This window comes from Canis aureus, chromosome 3, assembly GCF_053574225.1.
Source record: "Canis aureus isolate CA01 chromosome 3, VMU_Caureus_v.1.0, whole genome shotgun sequence".
Lineage (NCBI taxonomy): Eukaryota > Metazoa > Chordata > Mammalia > Carnivora > Canidae > Canis > Canis aureus.
This window is the reverse complement of record NC_135613.1, coordinates 79201573-79224841: the sequence shown is the minus strand read 5'-3', so window position 1 is coordinate 79224841 and position 23269 is coordinate 79201573. Positions and strand designations below refer to the sequence as shown.

The following is a 23269-nucleotide window of genomic DNA, read 5'->3' as shown; positions in this document are numbered from 1 at the left end:
AGCAGTTGCACCAGCAACTACCCTCTAGTTGGAGAGGACACTGGGCAAACCATCACCATCAGTAATTATGATCTGTAACTCATGGCTCCTCAGAGTCTGTGGTACTGAGGTCTGTGCTCTGGCATCTTTAGTCCAAAACTCACTGAAAACAAAAAATCTCTCTTTTGGGTTGTCACTCCCTGAAATTCATCAGAGCCAAAGTCCAGTATTGAAGTTCAGATGCAGAAGGGTGAGTGTTGGATTTTTTCTGTCCTGCTATTCTTTTTCCAAATATTTTCTATGAGAGCCATAGACTCCTTGAAATGGTACATCTTCCGTTGAGATGGCAGTTGTCTCTGAGGTGGGACTAGTGGACTGTCAAAGCATAAGTGCAGTAGGGATGCTGCAGAGTCACGCTACAACAGAGTTCCTGAATTTTATCCCTATGGAAATTGCCTTTTATGGCTTTTTGATATACATCTTTAAACAGATGTGCAGCCTTTATACAGTGGAGGTGACAAAGGCACACAGCAGGGTGGGTTTGAGTTCATTCTTTCATTCTGGGTCTCAGTCTCATTATGGAGGAATTAGGGAGAGACAGCCGGATACTCATTTTAATGTCACCGTTTGTCCTGTTCTCACAGATACGCCCTCGGGAAGAATGGCCATAGGAAATGACTCTTCAGTGACCGAGTTTATCCTGCTGGGTTTAACACAACAGCCAGAACTCCAGCTGCCTCTCTTCTTCATTTTCTTAGGATTCTATGTGGTCACCATGGTGGGGAACATGGGCTTGATTCTTCTGATTGGGCTGAACTCTCACCTGCACACTCCCATGTACTACTTTCTCTTCAACCTTTCCTTCATTGATTTCTGCTACTCGTCTGTCATAATCCCTAGAATGCTGATGGGTTTTGTAAAACAAAATATTATCTCTTATCCAGAGTGCATGACACAGCTCTGTTTCTTCGCTTTCTTTGTTATCAGTGAGTGCTGTATTTTGACATCAATGGCCTATGACCGGTATGTGGCCATCTGTAAGCCCCTGCTCTACAAAGCCATCATGTCCCATCAGGTCTGCCTCATGTTCATGGCAGGAACATATGGGATGGGGTTTGTGGGTGCAATGGCCCACACCGGATGTATGCTGAGACTCAGCTTCTGTGATGGCAACATCATCAATCATTACATGTGTGACATACCTCCTCTTCTCCAGCTCTCTTGCACGAGCACCTACATCAATGAGGTGGTGGTTTTCATTGTGGTGGGCATCAATGTAATAGTGCCCAGTCTCACTATCTCCATTTCTTACACCTTGATCCTCTCCAACATATTCCATATCCGTTCTACAGAGGGCAGGTCCAAAGCCTTCAGTACCTGTAGCTCTCACATAGTTACTGTTTCTCTCTTCTTTGGAGCATCGGCATTCATGTACCTTAAGCCCTCTCCTGCTGGGTCCCTGGATCGAGATAAAGTATCCACAGTTTTTTATACCATCGTGGGGCCAATGATGAATCCTTTTATCTACAGTTTAAGGAACAAAGATGTTAAAATTGCACTGAGTAAGACTTTGAAGAAAAGGGTGTTCTCATAAATGGATTCCAAATCCTAGCAAGGGCACATAGTGTAAGGAGCCAAAATAGAAATGCAAATGATTCAAATAACAGGGTAAATTAATTATTTATAAGTCACTTTACACAAACAATATAAGGAAGAAGAGGATCAAGGATCAGTGCTTTATCTTTTCATAGAAGGTAAAGGAGTTCATTTGTCATTCTCCAGCTTATTTTCAGAAGTTATAAAGTTTTAAGTATAAAAGGTAGAACGGAGGTAAATCCAGAAATGGCAAATTGTGAGATTTTTTTGACTGAGGCATGTCTGGAATTCCTACGAAATTTTGTTATGGTTACATAGACTTTGGTGGACTTTAGGTTTGGCCATTTATTTATTCATTCGATAAACCTCCCCTGAAAGACCATTGAGTTTGAGGAACTGAAGGAGGTTTTTTTGAGTGTTGTTAATATTTTGTTTCAGGAGATTCCTTTATCTCCTCAAAAGAGGTAAGAATGGGTATATGCTCCTGTCACTCTGGTCTCTGGTCTCTTTTCACTTTAGTCTCAAGGGAATGTGGTAAAGCAAGATTTCCGTCTGGTTCCTGTTCCTAAGGACAGGAAACTGAGATAACCTTTTAGAGCCATCAAGAATGAAGGGAATCTACACTGGATTTTACCTTTTGGGACTTTAAGACAGGAAATAGGACTTGCTATGTCTTCAGTGGGAAGAATTTTACTAGGAATATTTACCAATTATTAACAGAGGAATATTTGTTCTTTACTGAAATGGGCTTTCACAGCTCTAATTCATTAGCACTCAGCATCTTCCCTTTATTATTTTCATTATCCCTTTTGTCTCAAGTTCTTATGCTACAAAAGATACGGTTTACTTAATTAACAAATAGAAACACCTATCCTGTACCAGATGCTGTTTTTAAACATTAAAAGATACAGTGGTGAATAAGAGAGACAATGTATGCACTCTCATAGGGTTCATAGTCTACAGGAAGGTGGAGCTGGGGTGCACATGGACAGGAAGAGGAGACAGATGAGCACATGTGAAAAGATCAGAAAAATGCTTTGCAGAGTCTTTTTTTTTTTTTTTTTTTTTTAAGAGCGAGAGAGTGTGAGTGTAGAGAGGCAGAGGGAGAAGAGAGAATACCAAGCAAGCTCCACACTGTTGGGCTTGATCTCATGACCCTGAGATCATAACCTGAGCCGAAATGATGAGCTGGATGTCTAACCAACTGAGCCAGGAGTCCCTGCTTTGCAGAGTCTTAAGTTAAGGTAATGGTACAGAGAATAACTGTGTGATTACTTTAGATTGGGTGGAAGGGCTTTTCTGAAGAGGTGACATTTCAGCTGAGATCTCACTGACAAGAAGAATAGCCATATGTAGAGCATTCCAGGCCAAGGGAATTTTGGCAAGTAATCATACAGGTGAGCTTGAGGGACAGAAAAACAAGCCAGTGTGACTGTGACATAGGGGTAGAAGTGTAAGTATTAGGAAGTATATGTAGTACATAGTAAAAGAATTAGGAAATAAGGATAGAGAATCAGGGCTGTGCAAGCCTTGAAAAAAGTGAATATTATCTTAAGCACTGTAAAAATCCATGTGATGTTAATCACACAAAAAACCTTATGTCTGCTTTCTCCTCTTCTTGGGGGGCCCTGTCCATTATTTCTAAATAACCCTGTAGAAAAGTTCAGGTTTCCCTAACTGATTTCTAGTGAAACCCATGAAGCAGTATACCTTCAATAACACCAGATTGCCATTTCCTGCATGAGGGATTTTTCTGCTGCTAATTTTGCTTGCTTAAAGAAGATGAACCAAAGCCTACAGGATGTCATCTAAAACAGGAGTATGAATTAGATGGAAATACCCTTGATCTTGTCTTTTCACCGACTAGATACAAATGTCCCAAAATAGAAAGACTGTTGAATTTAGAACCATGTAATCAGGTTTGGCTCCAGTTATTTGTGATTTGTTGTATTCTAGCTCTCTCAGCCTTAGTTTCTTCATGGCTAATATTTCAAAGTGCTCTGTTGCAGATTAAATGAAATGTTTAAAAGATGTTACATAGTTTTCATGTTTTAAAAATCATAATCCAATAAATCTAAGATGTACACATCTTTTTATGTAACTTCCCTGAAATTAGTATGCATCTTATCAGTACTGTCTTACCTTTGTTGTTGGCTTGTGGCAGTTGTGATGTAGTAGTCATTGCTCATGCATGTGCAAATTTGATCACAGCTATTCATGCTGTTGTCATTGCAACTGTGTTAGAATTGGTAACACATGTATGGGGTTAATTGCCATTTAAAATTCTTCAGTTTTAAATATATATTTTATATAAAAATTTAATTCTATAGTGTTTATAACTATAATTTAAGTTACATTATCATTATTATATAGTACTGAGTATAAAGTTATCATGTATGCAGAAGGATCAGAAATATATGGAAACAGGAGCAGTGGGTGTAAATTAGAAAATAGTGAAGTAATTAGACTTCATTGGTGGAATGGCCACAATTTCATTTATCCATTCATCCATCTGTCTTTTCTATTTATTTATTGTAAAACAATAGCAAAAGAGTTTTATAGGCCCTAAGAAAGTAAGATACCCACAAGTCAATGAAGCTGGATCATATTTCATTACCGAGACACATGCAAAAGAACATCATAACACGAAAAGCAATGTAACTGAAGACAGGGTGGATTGCTGAATTCTTTGTAATGTCTAGAAACTGCTAGAAGAATACTTTTATTAAGTATAAAAAGGAAATTCTAAGTGGCATGTGATTATCATGCCACTATATAGTTGGCAGTCTTTTTTTCTTAGCATGCAAGCCCCCCCTCCCAATGTCATGTCTTACAAACAGCAACATTAAAATTTCAGTAAAACCTCAAATTATCTTTACCTTGTTTAGTTAATAATGGTTGTTGTGGGCTGAACTGTGGTCACTCAAATTCATGTGGATACCTTACCCTCCAGTACCTCAGAATGTGACTGTATTTGGAAATAAAATCTTTAAAGAGGAGATTAAAATGAGGGCAGAAGGATGGGGCCTAATCCAACTTGACTAATGTCTTAGAAGAGATAATTTGGACACAGAGAGACATTAAAGGCATGAATGTGTGCAAATGGAGAAAAAACCATGTGAGGATATAGGCAAAGGATAGCCATCTGTAAGCCAAGGGATGTTGCCTCAGAAGAACTCAAACTTGCTAACACCTTGATCTTGGACTTCAAGCTTCCAGAACTGTGAGAAAATACATTTCTGCTCTGTAAGACACCTAGTCTGTGATATTTTGTTATGGTAGCCCCAGCAAAACAATATATATATGATTTTTACTAAACATGAAATTTATTAAACAGGAATGTATTTACTAAGTACTATAAGTAATAAAAATACACTATACAGTATAAGTAGCAAAAATGTAGCTGAGTAAATTTTATTTATTTATTTATTTATTTATTTATTTATTTATTTATTTATTTATAGACCGGGAGAGAGAGAGTGAGCATGGGGGGGTAGAGGGAGAGAGAGAGAGAGAGGGAGAGAGAGAGAGAGAGAGAGAGAATCCCAAGTTGGCTCCACACCCAGTGGGGAGCCTGTTGCTGGGCTCAGTCTCACAACTCTGAGATCATGACTTGAGCTGAAATCAAGAGTTGGACACTTAACCGACTGAGCCAACCAGGCACCCCTCAACTGAGTAAATTTTAGAGGTCTAATTGTCTTTATTAAATGACTAATTAATGGACAGTGTCCCATCTAGTAAATAGAGGAGTGTACCCAAGAGTTATTAAAAATGCAAGGGTTTTTGGGGCACCTGGCTTGGTATAAGCCCTGGTTTGGTTTAAGTGACACCTTTTGGAGTCCATGTTTTTCTTTTTAACACTATGAAATACTTTTTAAGAGTTGGATTCATGGTATAAATGTTTGATTTAATATTAAACATATTTTATTTATTTAACAAATAAATAAATATTATACCATTTGGGGTGCCTGAGTGGCTCAGTGGTTGAGCATCTGCCTTTGGCTCAGGTCGTGATCCTAGGGCCCTGGGATTGAGACCCACATCAGGCTCCCTGGAGGGAGCCTGCTTCTTCCTCTGCCTATGTCTCTGCCTTTCTCTGTGTCTCTCATGAATAAATAAATAAAAATCTTAAAAAATGCCCTGCTACACATAGCTATTATCAAATTTAATGGTCAAAAAGGCATACCTACCAATCTCACTTTTACTGAAAGTAATCAGTCGATTAATTGAATCATCTCTTTAATTCACTTTGCATTTCAAGACTATCAAAAATAGTGTTCATCGAGATGTCAGAAAGTATTTTTATGTTTTTCCAGAATTAAAGCTTTTTGAGCAAATTTTACTAGAACCCAGGTTATAGGCAAGGACACCGGAGGCATGCTCCACTCCTCTCCCTTCTGGGATAGAAGCCAGTCTCAGTTCTGGGCTGAAGCAATCTGCTGGCTTTCTCCTTTTGTTTTTAGCTGATCCCAGGCATCCAAACTATGCTGGTTTTATTAGCGCTTTGGTGGAAGAAAGAGAGAAACCCATTCCTTGTTCTATATGAGTTTGAGAAAAATGTGTTTACTGCTGTGGTGGATGCCATTTCATCTCCTAAATTTGTAAATTTAAATGAGATCAAGTTGATTTGCCATTCAGGTGATATTATCCTTACTGACTTTTCAGCCTGGGTGATTTTTATGAATTCATAACTCTTCAATAAAGATTAAGTGTCCCTGATAAGCTGCCTTGTTCTTATATCACCCTACTGAAATTAAGATAGCTACTCCAGCTTTCTTTTAAGTGTTAGCATGGTATATATTTCTTCTTCCTTCTTTTAACCTAAGTCTTTACGTTTAAAATGACTTTCTTAGAGACAGCATGTAGTTGGGGTTTTTTGACTTTGAAAATCTCTGTCTTTGTATTGGTATATCTAGACCATTCACATTTAAAGTGATTATTAATGTAGTTGGATTATTATCTGTTCCTAACCTGCTTTCTACTAGTGCACACGTTTCTTTTTCTCTTCTTTTCTGCTTTTTTTATTCTTCAGATTTAACGGAACATTTTATATTATTCCATCTTATTTCCTCTCAGCATTATCAAATACTTCTTTTAAAATATTTACACTGGTTTCCCTATAGTTTACAATACACATTTTAAATTACTCTAAGTTCACCTTCACACAGTCTACCACTTCATGTATAGTACAATTAGTTACCTCAGAATATTTCTACTTCTTCCTCCCTGCCATTGCTGTTAGTCATTTCACTGATCCTCACTGTAATCACCAATGTGTTGTTAACTATTATTATTTAAAATACAGTTATCTTTTAGATAAGTTAAGAAGAAGAAAATTAAATATTTTATTTTACTTCCATTTATTCCTTTGCTAGTGCTCTTTCTTTCTGTTAATTCAAACTTCTGACCTACATTATTTTCCTTTGGCTTGTAGAACTTCAATAGTTCTTGCAAGACAGATTTGCTGGCAATACATTCTCATACTTTGTTTGAGAAAGTCATTATTTCACTTTGGAAGTATAATTTCATTGGATACAAAACTCTGGAGTGGGTTTTTTTTTTTAATTTCAACATTTTAAAACTTTTTATTCCACTCTTTTCTTGATTGAATACTTTCTGATGAGAGTTCCACTATGTAATTCCTATCCCTGTTCACTACAGGGAAAATACTTTTTTTCTGTTGGCTTCTTGCAAGATTTTTCTCTTTGTATTTGATTTTTCTGCAGTTGGAATATGATAAGCCTGTGTGTGTTTTGGGGTGTGTGTGTGTGTGTGTGTGTGTGTGTAATTTATTTTGCTTGGCATTCTCTGAGCTTCCTAGATTTGTGGTTTCATATCTGTTATTTATTTTGGAAAATTTATATTTATTTTGGAAAATTCTTGGCCATTGTTATTTCAAAAATTTCTTCTGCTCCACCCTTTCTTATCCTTCTGATATTCCAATTATGTGTATTTCTCCTTTTTGAAATTAGTTTTCCAAATTACTTTTCCAAAGTTATTGGATATTCTGTCTCCCTCCATCAAGTTACTGGATATTATGGGGGTTTCTTATTTCTTTTGTTTTATTTTTTTTTGTTATATTAAATTTAAAATTTGTTATATTTTGTTAAATTTTGTTATATTTCTTTTGTTTTTATTTCACTTTCTTCCTTTTTTTATTCTATTTATTTATTCATGAGAGACACAGAGAGAAAGAGGCAGAGACACAGACAGAGGGAGAAAAAGCAGGCTCCATGCAGGGAGCCCAATGCAGGACTTGATCCCAGGTCTCCAGGATCATACCTTGGGCTGAAGGCGGCGCTAAACCACTGAGCCATCCAGGCTGCCCATCAGCTCACTTTCTAAATTGTGTTGAGTTCTGATGAGCAACAGAAGAGCTTTATTTATGTTACCGTTCCTTTTATTTCTAGCATTTTCTTTTGATATTTTTTCTTAGAGTTTCCATCTTTCTGCTCATATTATCCATCTACTCTTGCATGTTATCTATTTTTCCTTAAGGCCCTAACATTCTCAATATAGATATTTTAAATTCCTATTTAATAATTCCTACATCTGCTTCTTAATCTGAGTCTGGTTCTGGGGATTGCATTATCTCTTCAGACTGTTGCATTTTTATCTTGTGTTTTGTCATGTCTTACAATTTTTTGTTGCATGACAGACATGCTGTATCAGGTACTAACAACAGGTCAATGACCATTAGTGTGAGACCATTCTGGCTAGGATTTTGGCTATGTTTAATTTTGTAGTAAGTATAGGGGCCAGAGTCTTCAAATTTCTCTAGTGTCTTTGTTTTTTGTGTGTTTTAGATAAGTAGGCCTCTTTGGAGAGTGTCTGCATCTTGCAAGTCTCTTAGCTATAATTAGCCATCATTATACTAGATTCCTTGTGGTGTGGTAGTAGGGTATATGGGAACATTTCATAATCATTTGAATAAATCTCAGTGTATAAGTGGGCCTAGTACTTATACATAATGTTCTTTTCTCATGGAGCATTAAGGCAAAGGTGCAGGGAATATTTCATAATTATTATTACTCTTTTCCTCTCCTTCAAGAGCCATGATGGTTCTTTCTCAGATCTTCATTATGAAAACCAGGTGGTGTTGCTGGAGATGAGTCCAAAAAGTGTGGAGGTGCCCCTAAAATTGTGGTTCTCAGAAAATCCTCATTGTCACCATAGTCCACACTCAACCCATAGAAACTCACCAAAAACACCACTTACATGTGTCTACAAGTTTATTGTATCAGTGGTTGCTCCAGGTAAACTGATCTTGGCTGTGTCTCTCCAGATGAGCCTATCTCTCCGTACTTCACAGTGACAATATTCTCTCAACCTCAGTTCTCTGATGGATCCAAGAAAAGTAATTGATCTCAGCTTATCTAACTTTTTCTTGTTGTAATGACAGGAATGTCATCTTCTAAGCTCTTTACATATCTAATCTGAAACCAGTTTACAATATATTTATCAAATTCCCTTGGGACTTCCTTTTTGACCCATGGATCATTTAAAAGTATGTTATTTAGTTTCCGGGTCTTTGGAGATTTTCCTGTTATCTATCATTGATTTTTTAAAAAATATTATTTATTTATTTGATAGAGGGAGAGAGAACGTTGAGTGGGGGTGGAGGAGTGAGGTGAAGGGCAGAAGGAGAAGGAGAAGCAGACTCCCCTCTGAGCAGGGAGCCTGACTTAGGGCTCCATCCCATGATCCCGGGATCATGACCTGAGCCAAAGACAGATGCTTAACTGAATGAGCCACCCAGGCGCCCTTCTGTCATTGATTTCTTGTTTGATTCCATTGTAGTTCTAGAACAGCCTATATGATGTCATGTTTTGAGAATGTGTTGATGTTAATTTTATGACCTAGGAAATGAGAAATATTACTATATGCTCCACAGACACTTGAAAATAATATATATTCTTTTGTTGTTGAGTAGATATTCTATAAATGTCATTTAGATCCTGTAGGTTGATGGTCTTGTTGGGTTTTTCTATATCCTACTGGTTTGCTGGTCTAGTTTGTCCATCAGTTGTTGAGAGAAGAATGGACATCTCTGTAATTGTGTGTATGTCTATTTCTCCTTTCAGTTGTGTCAAGTTTATTTCACATATATTTTAAGCTCTGTTCCTTGTTTAAGCACATTTATGATTGCTTTGTGTTCTTGGTAGATTAACATTTTTATCCTTATATAATATGTGTATCTTTATCTCTGGTAATTTTCTTTTTTTGAAGTATATTTTATCTGATAAGTATAGCCACTCCTACTTTCATCTTTTTATGATATTTACAGATATACTTATTTTCATTCTTTTATTTTTAACTTCCTTATGTCATTATTTTAGTCAATATGTTAATATGTTGGAGACAGCACTTAATTTGGGATACATATATATATATAAATATATATATTTAAAAGATTTTATTTATCTACCTTAGGGAAAGAGAGAGAGAGACAGAGACAGAGAGCATAAGCAGGGGGAAGATCAGAGACAGAGGGAAAGGGAAAGGGAAACAATCTCCAGCCGACTCTACACTGAGCACAGAGCCCATTGCAGGGCTCCATCCCATGACTGAGATCATGACCTGATCCAAAACTAAGTCTCACACTCAACCAACTGAGCCACCCAGGTGCCTCTTAATCGGCTTAAATTTTAAATTCATGATTCTAATCTCTGACTTTTAATTGGTGTGTTTAGGTCATTTTATATTTACTATAATTATTGTTATATTTGGGATTACACTTGCCATTTTATCTTTTGGTTTTTGTTTGTTTTTCTTCTTTTTGTTTTGTTTCTTTTTTTTTTTCCCCCTGCATTTCTGTTGGTTACTGGAACTAGTTTTAGAATTCCATTTTGACTTGTCTGTAGTGTTTTTATGTTTATCTCTTTGGATAGCATTTAAAAATAAATTTTCTAGATATTGAGTTAAGTATGCATATCATAGTTTAGCAATTTAAGTGAAGTATACACTTGTTTATGTTCTTTTGCCCTCTCTTGGTCGTAATTATCTTTAACATTTCTCCTATGTATTACTTGGAATCACATGAGATGATGATATAATTTTTGCTTTAACAGTTAAATGTAATTTAGAAAATTCAAGAGGAGAATGAAACCAACTACAGTAAGGAAAACCTTTATTTTTGCTTTGCATATACTTTCTTACTTCTTGGTGTTCCAATTTTTAAAAAATCATTTGCCTCTAGTTTATGGAACCTCTTCTAGCTATTCTTTTTTTTTAGTATTTCTTTTTTAAATAATAAATTTATTTTTTATTGGTGTTCAATTTACCAACATACAGAATAACACCCAGTGCTCATCCGGTGAAGTGCCCCCCTCAGTGCCCGTCACCCATTCACCCCCACCCCCCCATTCTCCTCCCCTTCCACCACCCCTAGTTTGTTTCCCAGAGTTAGGAGTCTTTATGTTCTATCTCTCTTTTTGATATTTCCTACCCATTTCTTCTCCCTTCCCTTCTATTCCCTTTCACTATTATTTATATTCTAGCCATTCTTTAAGGGAAGGATGCTAACAACAGATTCCGTCACTTGTCTTTACTGAAAATGTTGTGATTTCCCCTTCATTTGTAAAGAATATTTTCCCTGACTATCAGATTATGGGTGACAGTTCTTTTCTTTTAGCACTTGAGAAACGCTACTCCATTTCCTTCTAACTTTCATGGTTTCTGATGAGAGATTCATGATTTAAAAACAAAATTTAATATGTATGTTAGATATCATTTCTCTCTCTTTCTCTTTCAGGGTTGGCTCTACCTAATAAATTTATTAAAGTTAAAGACTAATTGTCTATACAGCTTTATAATTAAAGATTTTCTTTTTTTTTTCTTTTGTGATTTCATTTTTTTTTAATTTATTTTTTATTGGTGTTCAATTTACTAACATACAGAATAACACCCAGTGCCCGTCACCCATTCACTCCCACCCCCCGCCCTCCTCCCCTTCTACCACCCCTAGTTCGTTTCCCAGAGTTAGCAGTCTTTATGTTCTGTCTCCCTTTCTGATATTTCCCACACATTTCTTCTCCCTTCCCTTATATTCCCTTTCACTATTATTTATATTCCCCAAATGAATGAGAACATATAATGTTTGTCCTTCTCCGACTGACTTACTTCACTCAGCATAATACCCTCCAGTTCCATCCACGTTGAAGCAAATGGTGGGTATTTGTCATTTCTAATAGCTGAGTAATATTCCATTGTATACATAAACCACATCTTCTTTATCCATTCATCTTTCGTTGGACACCGAGGCTCCTTCCACAGTTTGGCTATCGTGGCCATTGCTGCTATAAACATCGGGGTGCAGGTGTCCCAGCGTTTCATTGCATCTGTATCTTTGGGGTAAATCCCCAACAGTGCAATTGCTGGGTCATAGGGCAGGTATATTTTTAACTGTTTGAGGAACCTCCACACAGTTTTCCAGAGTGGCTGCACCAGTTCACATTCCCACCAACAGTGTAAGAGGGTTCCCTTTTCTCCGCATCCTCTCCAACATTTGTTGTTTCCTGCCTTGTTAATTTTCCCCATTCTCACTGGTGTGAGGTGGTATCTCATTGTAGTTTTGATTTGTATTTCCCTGATGGCAAGTGATGCAGAACATTTTCTCATATGCATGTTGGCCATGTCTATGTCTTCCTCTGTGAGATTTCTGTTCATGTCTTTTGCCCATTTCATGATTGGATTGTTTGTTTCTTTGGTGTTGAGTTTAATAAGTTCTTTATAGATCTTGGAAACTAGCCCTTTATCTGATATGTCATTTGCAAATATCTTCTCCCATTCTGTAGGTTGTCTTTGAGTTTTGTTGACTGTATCCTTTGCTGTGCAAAAGCTTCTTATCTTGATGAAGTCCCAATAGTTCATTTTTGCTTTTGTTTCTTTTGTCTTCGTGGATGTATCTTGCAAGAAGTTACTATGGCCGAGTTCAAAAAGGGTGTTGCCTGTGTTCTTCTCTAGGATTTTGATGGAATCTTGTCTGACATTTAGATCTTTCATCCATTTTGAGTTTATCTTTGTGTATGGTGAGAGTGGTCTAGTTTCATTCTTCTGCATGTGGATGTCCAATTTTCCCAGCACCATTTATTGAAGAGACTGTCTTTCTTCCAATGGATAGTCTTTCCTCCTTTATCGAATATTAGTTGCCCATAAAGTTCAGGGTCCACTTCTGGATTCTCTATTCTGTTCCACTGATCTATGTGTCTGTTTTTGTGCCAGTACCACACTGTCTTGATGACCACAGCTTTGCAGTACAACCTGAAATCTGGCATTGTGATGCCCCCAGATATGGTTTTCTTTTTTAAAATTCCCCTGGCTATTCGGGGTCTTTTCTGATTCCACACAAATCTTAAAATAATTTGTTCTAACTCTCTGAAGAAAGTCCATGGTATTTTGATAGGGATTGCATTAAACGTGTATATTGCCCTGGGTAACAAAAGCATAAGATACCTAGGAATAAACCTAACCAAAGATGTAAAGGATCTATACCCTCAAAACTATAGAACACTTCTGAAAGAAATTGAGGAAGACACAAAGAGATGGAAAAATATTCCATGCTCATGGATTGGCAGAATTAATATTTTTTATTTTTTTTTATTGGAGTTCATATATAGCATAACATCCAGTGCCTCCCTCAGTGCCCGTCACCCAGTAACCCCCACCCCCCGCCCACCTTCCTTTCCACTACCCCTTGTTTTTTTCCCAGAGTTAGGAGTGTCTCATGTTCTGTCTTCCTTTCTGATATTTCCCACTCATTTTTTTCTCCTTTCCCCTTTATTCCCTTTCACTATTTTTTATATTCCTCAAATGAATGAGACCATATAATGTTTGTCCTTCTCTGATTGACTTATTTCACTCAGCATAATACCCTCCAGTTCCATCCACGTCGAAGCAAATGGTGGGTATTTGTCATTTCTAATGGCTGAGTAATATTCCATTGTATACATAGACCACATCTTCTTTATCCCTTCATCTTTCAATGGACACCAAGGCTCGTTCCATAGTTTGGCTGCTGTGGACACTGCTGCTATAAACATAGGGGTGCAGGTGTCCCGGCATTTCACTGCATCTGTATCTTTGGGGTAAATCCCCAGCAGTGCAATTGCTGGGTCATAGGGCAGATCTATTTTTCACTCTTTGAGGAACTTCCACATAGTTTTCCAGAGTGGCTGCACCAGTTCACATTCCCACCAGCGGTTCAAGAGGGTTCCCCTTTCTCCACATCCTCTCCAAAATTTGTTGTTTCCTGCCTTGTTAATTTTCCCCATTCTCACTGGTGTGAGGTGGTATCTCATTGTGGTTTTGATTTGTATTTCCCTGATGGCAAGGGATGCGGAGCATTTTCTCATGTGCTTGTTGGCCATGTCTACGTCTTCCCCTGTGAGATTTCTGTTCATGTCTTTTGCCCATTTCATGATTGGATTGTTTCTTTTAAAGCAATACATTCTAATCGGTGTTGCAAAATTGTTTTTGTGACAGCAATAAGCTTAAACTAAACCACTTTCTGCTCTTTTTAGGGTAGGCTAGCTAACACTCAAAAATTACCCACATAAGTTTTTAGCTTACATTCTACTTAAGCATTACTAGAGCACATAGTATAATAGACAAAAACCAGACAATGTCTACCCGGATCTAAACCTAAATGTGAAAGTGGGTCCACTCTTCATCACTTTTCCACTGAAATATGTTAAACAGTTTTAACACTTAGAGCCAGGGCTTCCAGAAGGGTCGTAAATCAGTCTGTACTGATGAGCTAGTTTTTGTTGAAGTAGCTAAGTTGGGGGACACTAGTCAGTCTTGGGGTGTCTCTAGAGTTTCTTGGTGGGGGAGCTCTTCCACACAGGAAGCTGATGAAATCTCTATCAACAGTTTTGAGCTTTATAACCTAGGCCAATGAATACATCCTTATTGCTATGCTGACCACCAATCTGATGTCAATGTCAAAATTTCACTGATGGGTATCCATGCTTCTTTGTAGAGGCTGGTGATGGCGGTGCAATCCAGAGAGAAAGTTCAGGCTGCTGATACACTTGGTCTTTGTAGAGCTGGGCCATGGCAGTGGCTGAGTTTCAGAAGAGATGCTACGTAGTCTGCTGCTGCTTGTGTTCTGGGTACATGGTGACCACCACCTCCTCTTGCATCATTTTGGATCCTGCTTGGAGAACCAGGGCTTGGGCCTCTTTTTCTGGATAAGGGCCTCACCCTCCTTGTGTTCTTCCATCCCCTGTGCTCCAGCAACCCCTCTTCTTCCTGTTTCTGATGATCTACATCGTCACCATGGTGGGCAACCTTGGCTTGATCATCCTCATCGGTCTCAATTCTCACCTCCACACCCCCATGTACTATTTCCTCTTCAATCTATCCTTCATTGATCTCTGTTACTCTTCTGTTTTCACCCCCAAGATGCTGATGAACTTTGTATCAAAGGACAATATCATCTCCTATGTTGGGTGCATGACTCAACTGTTCTTCTTTCTCTTTTTTGTCATCTCAGAATGCTACATGTTGACCTCGATGGCCTATGACCGCTACGTGGCCATCTGTAATCCATTGCTGTATAAGGTCACCATGTCCCATCAGGTCTGTTCCTTGCTAACTGTTGCTGCATATATGATGGGATTTGCCGGAGCCTCTGCCCACACAGGGTGCATGCTTAGACTAACGTTCTGCAATGTCAATATCATCAACCATTACCTGTGTGACATCCTTCCTCTCCTCCAACTCTCTTGCACCAGCACCTATATCAGTGAGATAGTAGTTCTGATAGTCATGGGAATTAATATCACAGTACCCAGTTTTACCATTCTGATTTCTTATGTCTTCATTCTCACTAACATTTTTCACATCAAAACTGCTCAAGGAAGGTCAAAAGCCTTCAGTACCTGTAGCTTTCACATCATTGCTCTTTGCCTTTTTTCTTGGATCAGCAGCATTCATGTATCTTAAATATTCTTCTTCTGGATCTATGGACCTGGGAAAAATTTCTTCAGTGTTTTATACTAATGTGGTACCCATGCTCAATCCCCTGATCTACAGTTTGTGGAACAAGGATATCAAAGTTACACTGCAGAAAACCTTGCTTAAAATCCAGAGTAGAAACATGTTTTCATTAGAAGTTATAATGTAAAGAAATTCAAGTTTAAAAAATTTTTATTATTGTTTTTTAAGAAGGTGTTTTGAGCATTACCAATATTGTTTCTGTGGATTGTGTCATGTGTGGTTTAATAGACTTAATCATTTTCCTTATAGCTACCTTGTTTCATTTTTTGCTTCCATATTTCTGTACCTGATACCAGTTTACTAACTAACTAACTAACTAACTAATACCAGTAACTAAGTAACTAATAACATGTGTATGAAAAGAATAAATATATTGACTCTTTTTTTTTTTTTTTTTGCCCTTACTGTTTCTGTCTCTAGGCTATTTCTAATCTGGACAAATATGGTAAGCTTCATAAGTCACAGGAAGTTGAAATCACAGCTTGCTCCCCTAAACACAAAAGTGCCAAATACTATAGAAACATTCTTATTCTCCATATTGTTACAAACTGTGTATATAGCTTAAAGTGTAATCAAATCCCTCTGATGTTTGCATTTTGTTCTATTTTCTTTTTTTCTATTTTCTTATCAACTTTTCTTTTTGTTATTCTCTTCTTTCTTGTTCCCCTTGAAAATGGTAAAATCTATACTACATACCACATGCTTTTGAGAATTTCAATCAGTCCAGTTCATTTAATATTGAATTGAATACATATGACTCCACCTTTTATTGCCAACAATCATATTAGCATAGTATGATTAAGGGAATAATATATATCTCAGGATCCAAATATGGGGGGATGACTGATGTATTATAAGGCTTGTCTTCATTACTATCTAAAATAACATCAAATATTTTGAAAAAGAGCATAAAATTCTCACTGTAGTCTGTTATTTATCACTTAAAAGAAAATACCACATATTGGGAGAAACAGACATTGTTTTACTTATTTAATGAAGTTTTCCATGAAAAAAGGGTATATATTAATGATAATAAACTTTATTTCTAACAACATTTTGAGCTTATTTACACCTATGTCTTAGTCCATTTGGCTGTTATAGCAATATCACAGACTTGGTGGCTTATAAACAGAAATTTATTTCTCACAGTTCTGAAAGCCATTAAGTCCAAGATCGAGGTGCCTGGTGGAATAGGTAAGGGCACTCTTGTAGTTTGCAGACCTCTCATTATGTCCTCACATGGTGAAAGGACTAGTGATCTCCATGTAGCTTCTTTTATAAGGCACAAACCACACTCATGAGAATTCCATTGTCGTGACCTACGCATCTCCCAAAGGTCCCACATTCTAATATATTTGGGGGTTAGGATTTCAATATTTGACCATAGCACTTTGTCTCATGAATAAGATAATAAGCATTTAAAGTAGATTCTGTTTCCCATAATGTTCCTATTTCTCAATGTTTTCTCATTTGTATATTTAGAATGTCAGATATTGGGAGGACAAGAATTAGATTATCTTGCTTGAATAACAATGTTTATTGCTAAAATAATAATTAATAAAATATAATAAAGTAATAAATAAATCAGAAAGAACTTTGGGGTATAAGTTGCTTCTGGGAGTGGATTGTGGCAATCATAGAGAGGTATTGCTCAGCTCTTTGTTGACTGATAGTCCAAAGCTGATACTCCTTTGGATTCACCATCGTGTTCAGGTAGAGTCCACGCTCACTCTGAGATGTTTGTCCCCAGGTAGTAGCTTAGCATGATGAGTCATACAGGAGCTGGCCATTATCTATATAACACAGGTGTCTTCTGATAGGCAATCTTTTCATAGGGACTTCTTGTCATCCTAAATAGAGAGTTTTTAGGACTGCACTATAGTCCGAGATTTTCCTACTGTGTCCTTCCTTTCTCTCTTCTTTCTTAGGTGTCAGAGTTTCAACTCAGTCTGAAGGCCTTTATCACTGGCTCCCTCTCTCTCTGATTTTATCCTTCACAACTCTTTCACAATAAATGTCTTGCAGGTGTAATTATTTCTTGGCATCTGCTTCTTGTGGAACTCTACATGACACAGAAAATTTACACTTCACACTAACTGATTTTAACACTTAAGTATATCCTCTGATAATGCAGATAGATTGGTTTTGTTATAAAGATAGATAAGTCATGGTACAGTATAGAAGGTTCAGAAAGAGACCCTTACTTATATAGTCAATTGATTTTTGACCAGGCAACAAAGTAAATTCATAGGGATAGGAAACTTTTTAAAGCAATCATGCTGAAAATGCTGTTCTTGAGAAAAACCATCTCCATATCACACCATATACAATGATTAGTTTTAAATGGATCACACTGCACACATGAAGTTTAAACATAAATCTTCTAGAAGAAAACATAAAAAAGTATGTTGGTGTAGACAGAATTTCTAAAACATATTCTAGAAAGCACTAGTCTCAAAAGAAAAAAAACAAATATAAAATAAACTGCATTAAAATTAGAGCATCTGTTTACCAAAAAGATTCATAGGCAACCACAGATTTGAAGAATATTTCAAATACATTTATCTGATAAAGGTATTGTAACCATAATATATAACAAGTTAAAAACTGAAAGATGCCTTGACAATAAAATAATATTTCATAAATGGACAGATGATTTGAAAGACATATCCCCCCAAAAGGCATGCAAATGGCCGATAAGCCAATGGAAATGTGTTTAACCTTCTGCATCTCCTTAGATGTGTAGTCAGTAGCTGCACAACACTCTCTTGGCAGCTATACTGTCGTCCCTCGCTTCATTGCATGGGCTATGCCACTTGAGAGGTTTAAGCACTTGTTAGGCCTGCTCATTGGTCTTCTTCCATGTTGGGCCCCACCCTGGGTTGAGCCTCTACTTCAGAGGTCCAAGCACCATATGTGGGGCACCTTGAAACCCTCCATTCATCCAAGCACAGGCATATAGAGCTTCTCCTCTAGATGAGGAGATTCTAGAATCTGGTTATACTTCCTCTTTTCATGTGTTTTACCAGTTGTGAGAGCAGTAGCTATTTTCTGTAGTTAGTCTATATTTTTCAACTTTTTTCTCTCCCCCCCTTACAATATCTGTATAAACCAATTCTTTGTTTTAAATACACTCTATTGGTGTTCAATTTACTAACATACAGAATAACCCCCAGTGCCCGTCACCCATTCACTCCCACCCCCCGCCCTCCTCCCCTTCTACCACCCCTAGTTCGTTTCCCAGAGTTAGCAGTCTTTACGTTCTGTCTCCCTTTCTGATATTTCCCACACATTTCTTCTCCCTTCCCTTATATTCCCTTTCACTACTATTTATATTCCCCAAATGAATGAGAACATATAATGTTTGTCCTTCTCTGACTGACTTACTTCACTCAGCATAATACCCTCCAGTTCCATCCACGTTGAAGCAAAAAAAAAAAAAAAAAAAAAAAGATATTAAGTAAATACACTCTATAGGAAGCACATATCATGCCATTTGTTTTTCTGATTATACCGTGTCTGATACAGGTAGTACATTTTATGTGATTTTTATAGGTGGATTTACTTACTTTAGGAGACATTATCTTGTCCAATCAACACATTCCAAACCTCAATGGCAGTGATTAGTCAATAGTAGACATTTGATTTGTCTTTTCTACCATAACTATTTTTTTAACCTTTCTTTTCTCCCTAGAGTTACTGAGTTGTTAAGATTAAGTCTAGGAATTGTGTTGGTTCTTTTTGCTACCTTGGGAGAACCTTTCTGAGATTAAAACTGTGTAGAACTAAGCAGAACAAAAAGTGGGAAGAGAGACACACACTTGAATGACTTGGTCCTGTACATCCATACAAGAAGCCATGTACATCCTCAATTTACTGATTTCATTTACCAGTTTTGTGGCATAGGCTGGCTTATTTAGTTAGATTCACTTTGAATTTCTGTCACTTAATTTGAAGGATTCTTTTTTTTTTAATTTTTTATTGGTGTTCAATTTACTAACATACAGAATAACCCCCAGTGCCCGTCACCCATTCACTCCCACCCCCCGCCCTCCTCCCCTTCTACCACCCCTAGTTCGTTTCCCAGAGTTAGCAGTCTTTACGTTCTGTCTCCCTTTCTGATATTTCCCACACATTTCTTCTCCCTTCCCTTATATTCCCTTTCACTATTATTTATATTCCCCAAATGAATGAGAACATATATTCTTAATGTAATCTACAAAATATTCCACATATACCACATAATTCTGCATAATGTAGTAGTAAAAGAAATTAATTCTGGATCCATAGATACTAAAATATGAATCTTGTTCTGGCAGTTGCTGTTTTGAACATGGAACAGTCAATTAATCCTTCCTGCCTAATTTAGAGGATGGGCATCAAGGAGGATATGAGGGAAGGTGGATAAAGAGTCTAGCACTGTGACTAGCTAACAATAACTAATAGTGGTATAAATCTATGTCCTTAGATTTCTCTCTAATTATACTGAGAAATCATAAGGTCAAGGCCTATACCTCATTCTGTGTGTGTTCAGTCTGTCTTGCAGTCTAAATGCTCAAAAATTGTTCATTAAATGAAATGAGCCAGGAAGACCTCTAAAATAAAGAGTGTCTATTTATGGAGTTTTAGCACTCATGTACCATCTACTTTGGGTAGAATAGAACTCTCAAGACCTAGAACATTAAATTCCAGGCTTCAGGTTCCTGTGGACTTAGTGTTCTCCTAGGTTTCATCCTAAAAGTACAGTGGAGGACTCTGGTTAAGGATGAAAGACTAATGTAAGCAAGTTGTCTCTATTTCTTTTTGAAATCACTAACATGACAGAAAAGGGATTAAAATGGCACCCATTCACCTGATTTATTATTATAATCATACAATAGTAGGAATTAGGAATAGAGAGCAAGAAGAGGATGTGCATGTCTGTACAATGATGGTACAGGTTGGAAAAGTTACAAATTCTCATCTTGGTAGTAGTTCAGGTTAGAAAACTATTAGAGTAATCTGAATTGGAGATGAAGAGAGAATATAGAAGCTGTGTAAGAGGGAAGGCCAAATCTTTCAAGGAGTTGGATTCTCTGGGATTTGGAGACTGGATGAAGATGGTAAGCAAGAAGTTTCTTGAATTTAGTTTGTAGATTAGTTGCCTGGATGATGGTGAAAATAATGTGGAAAATGATGACCTGGAGGAGGAGCAGTGGGAATCATCAGAAAATGCTGACTTTAGTTTTGGGCACTTTGGGCTTAAGGCATGTAAGTAGACATAATATAGAACTTTCTGAGGGGTATTTATGGAAGTCCATATACATGTAGATACAGATCTATATATGGATCTGCATTTCTCAATATAAGTGATTTTGCCACCAAAGGGACACATGCCAATGTCTAGAGAACATCTTGATTGTCACACCTGGTGGAGGGGGTTACTACTGGAATCTAATGGGTAGAGGCCAGGGATGCTTTCATCTTATGATACACAGGACAGCTTCACAATAAAGAATTATCTAGTCCAAAATGTCAGTAGTGCCAGGAATGAAGAACCTTGATATAATAACTATGGTTTGGGAACAGGGGAGGGGTATCAACACTTATCAGGCTCTTTTTTGTGTGTCAGTCTTTTTTCTGACACTTTATATGATTTAACTCATTTAATCCCCACAACAACCATATGGGATGATTGATCCTTTAAATGCATTTTATAGATATACATAGGTGTATCTAGATATAAAAATATACATACAAGGGCCAGAGAATTTATATTATGGTCTTCAGCCTCACAATTGAGGATTTTAAAGTCCAGATTTAAACTCAGTCTGACTTGGGTGTCCACTCCTACTCTCTTAACCACTTTGCAGAACATCCTTTTACAGAAGTGAAATCCCCATGCTTGGATAGTGCTAAAGGTATGATTTAATACTTTACTCATGCAGTCCCCAAGAGTTTAAGAAAGTGCTAGAAATGGCAAGTGACTATGCCCCAGACTTTCCTCTTAGCACTGTGTAGACTCCAGAAAATGATAAAGGAAATGATAAAGGGAGGCACTCATTCCTCTGCATTGGGGATTAGGAATTCCTATTGTAAAATGATAACCTGAGCAAAATATTGAGTCTCAAAGGATCCAATCCTAAACCTGTGACACAGAATATGAACACGAGCTCAATAATTTCTACCCTCAGTGGAACTCATTTACTTGGAAGGAAATAATGAGGGAGAGAATAATTTTCTGTGCTTCTAATAAATTTTCTCAGAACTACAGGTCATGGAATAGATTTCCATTTGAGTCAACTGGTTGTTTTGGAGTTCATATAAGATTGTTTTTGGCCTTGCAAGTTAAGAGGACTTCTGGGCAATTCTCAAATAGAGATCATGGCCTGTTCTCCAGAATACCTCTTTTAGCAATGTCAAAGCCTGAGGGCTCTGCTGATGGATATTGCCTCCTTCCTAGTCAGAAACTTTGACCCCTCAGGATTGTAGAGTAGAAGGTCTAGCAGCAGTGAGGTCTCCAGGACAAGGAACATGAGACTCATGGAGCTACTGGAGAAGTTTGTGTTTTAGGTGCCCAAGGAGCACCCATAGGTACTGCTGTCTATGGTAGTGGGAAGCCAGGCAGGAAATCCTGAAGTTGCTTCAGAAAGATGACCAACATCTGTTTCCTCATTTCAGATACTCCTGACAATTTCCAGCTGATGTATCCTGTTAGTACCATTTAAACTAGTGCGGTTGCTCTAAGAATGTACAAGCCTTCTTCAAATTAGGGCTTCTTTGTTATTTTGAAGCATTTGAAATGAAAACATGAAATTGGCTCTAAATTGCTTTACCATTAAATCTCAATGAAAGAAAAAAGCTTTCATTATTTGAATGATTTCAATTGTAAATTTTGAATTAAAAAATGATTTCAGACTCTGTGTTACCTTTATGTTCATAATTTTTGAATTATGGTGATTGTAAAATAAATTATGGCTATAATTATTAAGAATTCCTGATCAGTAACTGTGTAATTCACAAAATATGATAGAAAAAAAATGTGCCAATGTGCCCTGCACTTGCATTCTCTTGTTGATCCACCCTATCCAACACACCCTTGGTAGGAGCCCATCCAAATCAGTGCCACAACTATGGAAGTATGGTACTGACCTGAGACAAATATCCTGACATGGAACAATACCACTCCAAATGACTCCTGCCTTGGAGAGAGGGCAAGATAAACACATCAGTTCAATTATGGCTCCAGCAGTAGGCTGGGGGCAGATATCTGACATGATGGTAGCCGTATCCACCAATGAAAGCTTCTTAAAGGAACCAAGAGAGTGCCTGCAGTTCCATGCAATCAGACTGCTGGCAAAGGCCAAGTCTACCCCATTCAAGCCCAGGGTGGCTCCAGATTGGCCCATGAACAATAGAAGGACTAAACCCTGCCCACAACAGGCAAGGAGAACCATTGCAGACAACTGGACCAAAGGCGAACATGCCTGATCCACAACAGTAGGGCAATAGACAGAGGAGGTAACACATAGCAGGTAATAGACAGGTAACACATAATAGGTAACATGAAGAGGAGACACTCTTGAAGTGCCAAGTTCTGGTGAATAGGGGACATTGCAGGACCTCTTATTCATAAGGTCACTACTTTCCAGAGCAGGAGACATAGCTGCCTAAAACATCGAAACAGACAGAGTTAGACAAAATAAATAGA

At 37.5% G+C, this 23269-nt stretch overlaps 1 protein-coding gene, 1 long non-coding RNA gene and 2 pseudogenes across 2 annotated transcripts; 3 read left to right on the top strand and 1 right to left on the bottom strand.

Annotated features, from left to right (window-relative positions):
• The first annotated feature begins 640 nt into the window (after window positions 1-640).
• Window positions 641-1573, top strand: LOC144305910 (olfactory receptor 8B8-like). The gene has a single exon (XM_077885056.1). The coding sequence runs from the start codon at window positions 641-643 to the stop codon at window positions 1571-1573; it is 933 nt and encodes a 310-aa protein (XP_077741182.1).
• Window positions 1574-9440: 7867 nt separating this feature from the next.
• Window positions 9441-22407, top strand: LOC144311451 (uncharacterized). Its single transcript, XR_013377053.1, has 4 exons — window positions 9441-9637; window positions 16000-16024; window positions 21432-21479; window positions 22240-22407. It is a non-coding gene; the product is annotated as an uncharacterized LOC144311451 (long non-coding RNA).
• On the top strand, window positions 9766-15893 carry LOC144311595 (olfactory receptor 8B3-like; annotated as a pseudogene).
• LOC144311596 (HUWE1-associated protein modifying stress responses 1 pseudogene) lies at window positions 14284-14800 on the bottom strand (annotated as a pseudogene).
• Window positions 22408-23269: the final 862 nt, after the last annotated feature.

Excerpts from the sequence above, each read along its gene's own strand:
- LOC144305910 (XM_077885056.1), top strand. The coding sequence starts at position 641 with ATGGCCATAGGAAATGACTCTTCAGTGACCGAGTTTATCCTGCTGGGT.